The sequence below is a fragment of the Cetorhinus maximus genome, chromosome 12, assembly GCF_964194155.1.
Source record: "Cetorhinus maximus chromosome 12, sCetMax3.hap1.1, whole genome shotgun sequence".
Taxonomy (NCBI): domain Eukaryota; kingdom Metazoa; phylum Chordata; class Chondrichthyes; order Lamniformes; family Cetorhinidae; genus Cetorhinus; species Cetorhinus maximus.
This window is the reverse complement of record NC_135890.1, coordinates 68,497,660-68,509,184: the sequence shown is the minus strand read 5'-3', so window position 1 is coordinate 68,509,184 and position 11,525 is coordinate 68,497,660. Positions and strand designations below refer to the sequence as shown.

Sequence of the window (11,525 nt, the reverse complement as noted above, 5' to 3'; positions counted from 1 at the left end):
GAGGAGTGACAATCCCCAGCAGGAGGCACTCAGGTCAAAGCCCCCCCTGTACATGAAAAGCGTCACTGTCTTCTGCTCAGATCTGCTGTCGGTGCGCAGACTGATGACCATCTGCGACTAGTTCAAACTGGCCTCGGGAGCCAAGATGAATTGCAACAAGAGCGAGGCCATGTTCTTTGGGTACTGGGCTGACCGATCTTTTGTCCCCTTCACTGTCAGGTCAGACGGCCTGAAGGTGCTGGGGATATGGTTCAGAGGGACCGGGGCATGTGCTAAAAACTGGAAGGAGCGAATAACTATGGTCAAATAAAAACTGGGCATGTGGGAGTGTCTCTGTAGTAATTAGAGTTTTATTTAGTGCGTAATGCACCTTTAAGAATAATACTTGTTAAGAAAGATCACATGATCTGTAGTAACCAATAGCAGAGTAGCACGGGCTACCTCCGCAGTCAGTGTAGAGTTAGAGTTGGAGTTGAAAGCATATGTGTAGTTGCTGCTGAGTATATTGTAAATAAATTTAAAGTTTCCATTCAAGAAGTGTCTGCAGTGCAACTCTATTACTAATAGTACAACTCTGTCACCCTACAACATGCTCCCTCTCCATTGCAGGTAACAACCTGGTCATCAGGTGTGAGGCACTCTCAGTGTTCCTGTGGCCTTGTTCCACAGATCTGGCCCATTCCTCACTCCTGTGCTGTGGCAATCACCCGAGACATCTTCCAATTTATCTGAAGGTCAAAAATGGACCATCTTAGCAGGGACACCTCTAGGTAAAGGGGGAGAAAATGTACACAACATCGCCCTCACCTTCATGGCCACCTTTGTGTGTGGCTGCATCAAGCTGTGCATAGACCCTCGGTACGCAAACACCAAGTATCACTACATGCTGAGGTTCTACCTGACCCCGGTGTTGCGAAGGATGGGTCTGGCCACGCTGCCGCGGAACACTCCAAGTAGCTGTACCACCTGTCCCTCGTGGAAAAAGTTATGCAGAGAAACACCTTTGACCACAAGTCCATCAGGCATAACGTCCTAGAGGCCCTGCGGGAAAAGGAGATGGTGGATCCTGTCGAATGATTCCCTGAACAGACTGTCAAAGTCATTTGGCAGAATGTCTCATCGCCAGAACTTTCCAACAAGTACCAAGATGTAGCTTGGCTGGTGGTAAGAAGGAGACCGTTGTTTACCTCCTTGTGGAATGTGCCTTTGCAAAGAAGGTCTGGAGAGAGATGCAGTGGTTTCTGTCGAGGTTCATCCCGAGCAGTTCTGTGACGCAGGACTCTGTGCTCTACGGGCTGTTCCCAGGGACACATACCGAGACAAACATCAACTGCAGCTGGAGGATCATCAACTCGGTGAAAGATGGTCTTTGGTCTGACCGAAACTTGTTGGTCTTCCAAAGTAAGGAGTTGTCCATGACCGAGTGTTGCAGACTGGCACATTCCAATGTCCAGGACTATGTGCTGAGGGATGCACTAAAGCTTGGGGCAGCTTCTGCAGAGACGCAGTGGGGAAAGGTCGCTGTCTAAGGCCTTTCAGCCAGAGTACACTGAGGGGCTGTGAAAGGTATAGACCCCTCGGGCTGTATGACTCAATGTTGAATGTATACTGTAAATATTACATGTATCCCAATTGTATTGAAGCACCTCAGAGTGCAACATGATCAATGTAGAAAATTTGAATACAATTACACTTTCTCTAATGACCATTTTGAAATGTTTGTAATGTTCTTTTGGATATTTTATTAAAAAGGTGTATTTTTGAAAAATAAAACTGAGGTGAATTAGAGACTTCGTATGTTTGACATGTAATATCGTAAATATTAACTGTAATTATTAAACGTAATCAGTAACATACAGTATTGAAAGAAACTGATTTGTTTAGCACTTTATGTGATATCAACTTTGAACGGTCAGGTAACTTACTTCGTAAACTGTATAAATAAAGTATATTTTGGGGACAAAAATGAGGAGAATAGGGTCTTCCCCAGGCAATTGAAACGCCTAACATGAAAACGGAAAATGTTGCAAATTACTCAGCAGGTGTGGCAACATACGTGGTGAGAGAAACAGTCAAAGTTTCAGATCTGAGATCTTAGATCAGTACTGGGACACGGACTTGGTCCCGCCCCTCCCTTCCCCAACTCTACGTTCATATCCCGGACTGTTCTGGTACACTGGGATTCCAGCTGAGTGGGAAAATGCCTTTCATCGACCTTGAGAGTAACCTGCCAGCGAGCCGCTTCTCCGAGGAGCTGGTGAACAAGCTGTGCTGCGCGGCCGCCACTATCCTCGACAAACCCAAGGAGGCAAGTTCCCATTTTTTAAAGAGGGAGTTTCAGAGGCTTTTCACTTGGACACTCTTCAGGGAGCTGAGCTGTCTACTGGAAGGGACTGAAATGCTGCCTCACAGGAACAGGAAATTCACGTCAGTTTGAGGATCTGACCTGAAAACTTTCTGCAACTTGCTCCGACGTATATCAGCCAATAATTGAACTTTGAAAACAAAACTACGATTCCCCAAGCGAGCGACAGTCTGGAGGAGGAACTAAGTTCTGTTGAATTTGTGCGATTGTTTTAGCTTGGCACTGTGTTTAAAGCATCTTTTGTGTTATAGCCTTAGGCCGCTGCAGAAGGTTGTGAGGCTGCAGAATTCGTAATTGAAACAAATCATGACAAGGTTTAATAATAGGTTAAATAAAATTACATAGAAATCTCAACAGGGAAATAGGTTTTGCGACAGTGTAGCAGTCAACAATCACCTAGAAAATCAACACTGGCAGGGTTTCTGTTAGCCCAGTGTGGAATGTACAGATTTTCTCCCTGTGGAGACTCATACCACTAACTCAAGTACAGAGAGCATAGTGCAGGTTAGCATACCGAGCTTCAGTGCCAACCCCTTAGGCAAGTGTGACCAAGAGAACAGCTAGAGTTTAACTCATCAAAACCACAAAAGCTATCAACACAAAGAACTGAGCTCAGTTCATAGCTAAGAGCTAAGTCTGACATGCTTATGAGAAACACTCCCAGTCCCAGTATGACACTCCTAACTTGCTCCAGCCCAGATCCCATGAGAGCCAGGGCCTCCTCAGTCTTCCCTAAAAATAGGGAAGTCTTGTTACAACTGTACAGGGTGTTGATGAGGCCCCACCTGGAGTACTGTGTACAGTTTTGGTCCCCGTATTTAAGAAAGGATATACTGGCATTGGAGGCAGTTCAAAAGAGATTCACTAGGCTGATTCCTGGGATGAAAGGGAGTGACTTATCAAGAACGGCTTAACAGGATAGGCCTTTATTCATTAGCGTTTAGAAGTATGAGGGGTGATCTTATTGAAACATACAAGATTCTGAGGGGGCTTGACAGGGTAGATGTTGAGAAGATGTTTCCACTAGTGAGGGAATCTCATACCAGGGGACATAGTTACAGAATAAGGGGACACTCATTTAAAACTGAGATGCAAAAGAATTTCTTCTCTGAGGGTAGTGAATGTCTGGAATTCTCTACCCCACAGAGTTGTGGAGGCTAGATCAGTGAAAGCATTTAAAGAGGAGGTAGATAGATTTTTAAAGTATTGGGGAGTTGAGGGCTATGAGGTGCTGGCATGGAAGAGGAGTTGAGGCCTGGGGCAGATTAGCTAAGATCTTATTGAATGGGGGTGGTGGGGGGGGGGCAGGCTTGAGGGGCTGAATGGCCTACATCAGATCCTATTTCTTATGTTCTTATTATCATCAGTGGCCTGGAGTACTGCAGGTACTTTCCTGGCTTAGGTACTGCAATATTGTGTCTGTCACTGAGGATTAGAACTGTAGACATTTACACAGGAGGCCACCCATGTGTAGGCCATAACAACTATTTGGGTTTGTATAGCACCATAATGTAGAAAAAGAACACCTCAAGGTACTTCCCAGAGAGGCAATCAGACAGGAATGCCAAAGGAGGATGACAAAAGCTTGGACAGAGAAGTGGATTTAAAGGAGGAGTGCAAGTAGCATTTGGGGGGTGGGGTTGGTATTCCAGTGTGGGACTTACATAGTTTAAGGCACAGTTATCAGTAGTGGGCAAATGAAAATGGAGATGGGGGCGGTGACTCAAGTGGCCAGAATTTTCACAGTGTTGCAAAGCTGGAGGAGAGGTTAAGAAATAGCAAGAGGTGAGGATGTGAAGGTATTTTAAATTGGAGGCATTGGGAAGCTGAGAACCAATGGAAGTCAGTGTCTGTTACAATAAATGGTTTAAAAAACTTTATTAAATCTCAGACAATTGAAAGAACAAATGGTGGAGCAATCAAAATTGAAGATGCTGAAGAGGCCAAACTAGAAGTTTGCAGATATCTCGGAGGGTGGTAGGGCTGGAGATTACAGAGATAGGGTGGGGCAAGGCCGTGGAGGGATTTGAAAACAAGGATGAAAATTTTAAAATTGAGGCATCGTTTAACCAGGAGCCAATGTAAGTCAGCGAGCACGAGGGTGATGGGTCAATGGCATTTGGTGAAAGTTAGGACACGGGCAACAGAATTTTGGATGACCTCAAGTTTACGGAGGGTTGTGTGTGAGAGGCCAGCCAGGATAGTCAAGTCTGGAGGTAACAAAAGCATGGATGAGGGTTTCAGCAGCAAAAGCCCTTAGGAAGGGACAGACATAGGCAATGTTACAGCTCTGGAAGTAGGCGGTCTTAGTGACGCCACGGATATGTGGTTGAAACTCAAATATGACACCAAGGTTGCAAAAAGTCTCATTGAGCCGCAGTTGCCAGGAAGAGGAATAGAATTTGTGTTGAAGGAGCAGAGTTTGTGGTGGGAAGCAAAGATAGTGACTTTAGCATTTAATTGGAAGCAATTTCAGCTCCTCCAGTCCTGGATGCTGGACAAGCAGTCTGGTAATTTAGAGACAATGGAAGGATCAAAAGAGATGGTGCTGAGGTGGAGCTGGGTGTCTTCAGCATACATATATAAACTGTTTTTGAAAGATGTTGCTGAGAGACAGATCCTTGGGAGACACCTGAAGTCACTGCGGGATGGGAGGAGAAGTCATTGTTGGTGCCTCTCTGGCTATGTTTAGATAAGAATGGAATCAAGCTAGTGCAGTCCCGCTAAGCTAGACAATGGTGGAAAGGCATTAAATGCAAATGGTGTGATCCACTGTCTCAAAGGCTGCAAACACAGAATCACATCATTGTTACGGTACAGAAGGAGGCCATTTGGCCGATCATGTTTGCACCGGCTCACCGAATGAGCATTATGACTTAGTGCCATTCTCCTGCCTTTTCCCCGTAACCCTGCACATTGTTTCCATTCAAATAATCATCACTTGCCATCTTGAATGCCTCAATTGAACCTGCCTCCACCACACTTCCAGGCAGTGAATTCAAGACACATTGAGAAAGATGAGGGAGGAATAGTTTGTCTTTGTCACAATTACATAGGATGTCATTTGTGACTTTAATAAGAGGCGTTTCTGTACTATGCAGGGCAGAAATCTGATTGGAGAGATTCACACATGGAGTTCCAGGACAGATGGGCACAAAATTGAAGGTGACTTTGGAGAGGAAAGGGAGTTTGTTTTTTAGAGTAGAGCGGTGGTGACAACAGATTTGAAGGAAAGAGGGACAATACCCAAGGAGAACTGGTAACAATATCAGCTAATCTAGGAGCCAGGAAGGGAAGTTAGGTGATCAGTAGGTTAAGACCCTCCTTAAAATTTATTCCTGAAACATAGTTTTTTCTTTTTATAGAGGATCAATGTGACTGTGAAACCTGGCCTGTTAATGGCCTTTGGAGGCAGCATGGCTCCCTGTGTCCAACTGGCTGTGTCTTCCATTGGTGTGGTGGGCACGGCTGAGCAGAACAAGCAACACAGTGCCAAGTTCTTTGAGTTCTTCACACAGGAGCTGGGAATAACTGCAGACAGGTAAGTCTCACTTCTTGAGTCAGAGGGTTGTGAGTTCAAATCCCATTCTGGAGACTTGAGAATATTATCTAGGCTGGCACTTCAGCGCAGTATTGGGGAAGTGTAGTGTTGTTGAAGGTGCTGCCTTGCATTTCTATAGCACCTGTCATGACTTTAGGACATTCCAAACCACTTTACAGCCAAAGGAGTACTTCTAAACTGTAATCACTGTGATAATGTAGAAAACATGGCAGCAAATTTGAGTACAGTAACCTCCCAGAAACTGCAATGTGATACAAACTGAGGTTCCATCTGCCTTCTTAGATCGACTTAAAAGATTCCATCGCACTATTTCGAAGAAAATCAGTTGTTCCAGGGGATTAACCCAAAATTTATCCATCAACCACCATTAAAACAGAATATATGGTTATTATCATATTGTTGTTTGTGGGAGCATGCTGTGCACAAACTAGCTGTCATATTTCATACAACAGTACACTTCAGAGGTACTTCAAAATGCTATGGGAATGTTGTTTGAGGTTGTGAAAGGCACTAACTAAATGCAAGACTTTCTTTAGGGACAAGGAAGGGGCAAAGTTTCTGAGGTGAAATGAACGGTGGCATGACTATGTTATAGGGAGGAAGGAGACTGGAGAGAATATAAGTTGTCAAGTTTATAAGGAATGAGGTGATTTTTGGGGAGGAGGGGTGGTAGTTGGTCATGAGAAAAAAAAGGAGACAGAAGTGATGGACTTGGGTGCAGACTCAGTTTGGAATTATAAACCAGAGTAAAGTAGCCTGAAAGAACTTCCAAGGGCAGTTGAAAAATTTCCCTTTGAAACAAGCTGAAGCCACTTTCTTCAATTAAAAGGTAGGTTTTGATATTTTCAGAGTTTCCTTGTTCTGTTCCTGCGAAGTTGTAATTGGGGTTAAACCTGATGTTTGATCAGTGTTTTCATATTAGGTGCCATAGAAATCTTAAAACCTTCTGTCTGGACTGTGCTGATTTGAATCAATGATACGCATCAAACACTGGATCAACAGGAGTACGCCATTCAGCCCTTTAAGCCTGTTCCTCCATTCAATTAGATCATAATTGATGTGATAAATTGATTATTTCTGCTCCCTTCCTGTTATTCAGCCATGCCACCTTTCATTCACCATTAAAACAGATTATCAATTAACTCCATCTATCTGCCTTGATTCCTTAACCCTTAATATCTTTGCCTAACAAAAACTCCAGCAATCTCAGTTTTGACATTTTCAATTGACACTACCCGCCCCCCCTCCACAGCCTCAACAACCTTTTGGGGAACAGATTTCCACTCCTCTTTGCATGAAGAAGTGCTTCCTGATATCATCCCTGAATGGTTGAGCTTTAATTTTTTAAGCGCTGGACTCCCCCACCAGAAGTAGTAGTTTCTCTCTGTTTATCTGATTTAATTATCTTCATCTTTAATCATTTTAATTACCACCAATTAGATCATCTCTTGATTAAGGGAACACAAACCTATCATATTGTCCTGGTTAATCACTGCTGCATCTTCCAGAGGTATTTCAGATCTTCAACATCAAGATTTTATATGGGATGCTTGGCAGAATTTACTTTTTGTTCCCAGCGTTGTGACAATACAGCAGGGGCATCAAAAGACATGGACTGTTTCATTTTACTCAAGGATTGTAACCAGGATACATTTTCTCGATTCAGTGTTCTACACCCAGGACCTTGCCATTTATAAAGTCACAAGTGTGTATCTGTAGAGTGTTCTGTGTAGCAGTTGAGAAAAAGTCATCTGCAGTTTTGGGACTTGCTCGAGCATGCCTGGAAATTCTTCTACCTGACACTGAAAATTCTGATTGTCACTGGAGATTTTGGCTGTTACCATCTATTTGAATGCATGTCATACATTTAGTAATCAGGGATGAAGATTTCAATTTGAAGCACTGATACTGTTGGGTCATTTTTCTGTCATTTTGTGGGATACAAGCTGACTGCATGCTATTGGAATACTCTATGAGCTATCTAGTACATAGGAGCTTAGAGTTTGTGACCTAAAAGTAACAGATTAGAAATAGAAAACATTTGAGTTACTTCATTGCAGTTCCAAATGTCAAAGGTGAAAGAAAGTTGCAATTATTTTTGAACTTATCCTTCATATAGCAACACACTGATTGTGGGAGCTTGCTGTGCACAAACTAGCTGTCATGTTTCCATAATCCCACTTACTCACATCAAGAGTTTGCATTTATATAGCACTTTTCACATTCCTACAGCATCACAAAGTGTTTTACAGTCAATGAAGTACTTTTGAAATGTAGTGACTGTTGCTTTGTTGAAAGAATACCGCAGCCATTTTGCAAGTGGCCAGATCCTACAACGACAATGAGATAATAACCAATTTGGTGACGTTGATTGTAATGGCCTCATCAGGGAGCGCGCTCCAGCCCTTACAATAGTGCAATGGGACCTTTTATGTCTACTTGAGATGATAGATGGGCCCTCAGTTTAATGTCTGACTCAAAAGCCAACACTTCTGTCAGTACTGCATTGGTGTATCAGTCTGGATTATGTGCCCAAGTCTCTGCCATGGGGCTTGAATACACAACATTGAGACTCGAAAAGGAAAATGATACAACTAAGTTATGGCTGACAGTCAAAGCTGCTATTGAAAGCAAGGCTTTTGTTCCTCTGAATGTCATAAGACTTATCACATCAGGTACAATGTGCCTGGCTTGCTTTTCTTTGGAGACTCTAATGTCTTCAGCATCTTTCAACGTTTTCCTGTTCACCATCCACTATTGTGATGACACTTTGGTGCTTTTTCTCTAAATAAGAAAAAAAAAAGTCCAAGATTATTTGATGTGGGCATGGCAAATGGCAGTTAGATGGAAAATTCTGAGAGCTGGTGATGTGAACAAGTGGAGAGAAATGTACTTTAAGTATCCTTTGATAAGTGCCAAGGAGTTATAAATGTGCCTAAACTTTTAAATGGCCAAATTTTGTACAGCAGAAGAAATGTGCCCCTTTGCTTTAATTCCTAGATCGCCAGTTTAATTTTGAAACTTATTGTTCTATGTGGTGCTCACACTAAGTTAGAGTGCACACTGTTTTGTAATTACAGCAGTGTCACTCCCTGTAATAAACAATGCAATGGATTTTGGTCTGTGTTTGATATTCTGGCCCAAACTTGGAGCTGGGTGACCAGTGTTCACCCAAACCAAGAACTGATGAGTTTTGGTCTCGGGCCTCATTCATAGGGGCTAATCGCTTCTTCATGGGCAGCTTGCCCGAAAGAGGAGATCAATGTCAGGCCACTTGACTCGCCAGTAGCGACCCTCAAGTACCGAGGGAGGGGTTTGGATTGAACTACATGGAGGACTGGGGTTGGGGGATCGTGACTGGTGTCAGCAACACATTTCTGCTCCTGTTTTCCAAAAGAGATAAAATAAAATGAACTTGCCTTTTGTTAACCGTCGCTGAAGAACCCTGAGAGGATTACGCCTGATGCCTGTTCCTCTCATCAGTGATTCATTTCTGGATGGACTCCTTCAACAGGTGTTAGGCCCATAATTTACATACGGAAGGAGCCTAGTTTAGATGCCCGCTCAAGACGCTTGAAGAAAGGCCCAAATATGTAGCAGTAGGGTCAACGACTGTCAAAATTGTGTTGCTCCCATTTTAAACTCGAAAAACAATGCAGTGCATACCAATTTTTTTTACCTTGATGCATTAACAGCTTCATCCGGTTCTACATAGGACCTTTGATAAATGGAGAGGGAGGCTTTGAGACTAACTGTCTTTCCAGGGTAATTGCACACTATTCAAAGGTCAACCAGGAAGGCAAAAATAATACGTTTCTTCTCTTCTTCACCACAAATCATCTTCTTAAATCACGCATCCATGACTACTTCACCCTCAGCTCTAACAATAAGTGTGTGCACCTCATGGACTTTTCTCTTACAAAGATTGAGACTATCTGACGTGCTGTTTTCGTTCCTTTGTCTAACCCACCAGGCCTAACTTCCTCTGTAAGGTACCCTCTGCCCAAATCCTGAATTTACATCTCTAATTTCTGTCCTATCTCCCCTCATGCCCTCTCCAGCATTGAAAGACATTCTGTCTACCACACAACTGAACAACGTCGTGAATTCCATTGCCGGTGTGATCTCAGATATGTAGGCCATACATCTCAACAATTGACTGATCAAATCAAATAACATCTTCCTCCGGTGGTTCGTAATATGCAGGGTACAGACAGTACTCAACCAGCCCCTGCTTGCAAAATACAAAACAAAACGTCTACTGTTAGATGTGATTCCGCGATTGGGCAGCATTTGCTGAACAATTCTGAGTGCGCTGATAGCCACACCAACAACCATTTGTATATGTGGCTCCATACTATTGTCCTAAGCAGCTGGCAAAGACAAACTTGATTTATCCAATTTAGTATTTCTTAACAGAAACATGCATAATTGAACAATGATTCGCTGTTCGTTAACCTTTTAATTATTTTTTTCCAGGATCCTGATTCGATTTTACCCTGTGGAGAAGTGGCAAATTGGGAAAAATGGGACCGTCATGACCTTTCTGTAAACAAACTTTAGACTGGAAATCTTGTGTGATGACAAGCACCTGTTTGTCCTACCACGCCCATGGTGGGCAAGTCATGTTCTTGAGTGTGCTATAATATCTAGTATTAAACATTTCCAATGGTGCATTGAACTTTGACCCTGATACTAATTCAATGGACAGTGGTCCAGGGGTAAAGAAGTGATTTTGGATTCATAGAATCTTAGTGTTAGTAGAACCTTGGCTAGAGAGGGAGAAGACCTACTCTTGATCACGATTCATTGATCTCCAGCTGTCACATGTGAACAGGACAAGGCTTTACAGTCTTATCTGCTGACACGTATGATTAAGGATCCCATGAATGATGGTCAAATGGCCAAGGTCCATTGCTCAGTATGTATTGTGCTGTCCAACAGAATGGAGACATTGGAGTCCATTGTGTAAAGATCATTGCCATACATGGTGGTTTCAATAAAATGCTCTGACTTATAGAAACAGCAGGAAAGGGATTGTCAAATAAGGGAGGCAACACCTTCAGAAGAAAATAGCAGTGAGAAAAAATGTAACTCACATAAAGAGAACATAGGGGTTCTTGGGAACAGCCTTCTTGGGTCACAACAAGGTCAGCCTATTTCAGAGGCCAACCCCGTATACCTACCTTCATGGCACACTACAACAACAACTTGCATTTGTATAGCACCTTTAACATATCAAGGCATTCTCAATCATTCTGCACAAATGCCATCTCTTGAATGCACTTACAATGAATGCTTCGATGACTTCTTGGCTAGTGTGACATTCTGCTACAATAGCAATTCTTATTTATATAGCGTCTTGAATTTAGTAAAATGTCACAAAATGCTTTACAGGAGTGAAATAAGACAGAAAAAATTGGCACTGAGCCAAAGAAGACATTTGGACAGCTGACGAAATGCTTGGTCAAAGAGGTAGATTTTAAGGAGCATCTTAAAGGAGGAGGGAGAGTGGCAAGGGTTTTGTGATGGAATTCCAGCGCTTAGGGGCTAGATGGCTGAAGGCAGGGTCGTTAATAGTGGGGTGCAGGAAGTTAA

The 11,525-nt window shown here is 43.0% G+C and overlaps 1 protein-coding gene across 1 annotated transcript; it reads left to right on the top strand.

Annotated features, from left to right (window-relative positions):
* The first annotated feature begins 2,075 nt into the window (after positions 1 to 2,075).
* On the top strand, positions 2,076 to 10,608 carry ddt (D-dopachrome tautomerase). Its single transcript, XM_078553826.1, has 3 exons — positions 2,076 to 2,308; positions 5,731 to 5,906; positions 10,407 to 10,608. Exons 1-3 carry the CDS (start codon positions 2,201 to 2,203, stop codon positions 10,477 to 10,479), a joined length of 357 nt encoding a protein of 118 aa, XP_078409952.1. The 5' UTR covers positions 2,076 to 2,200; the 3' UTR covers positions 10,480 to 10,608.
* The last annotated feature ends 917 nt before the right edge of the window (positions 10,609 to 11,525 follow it).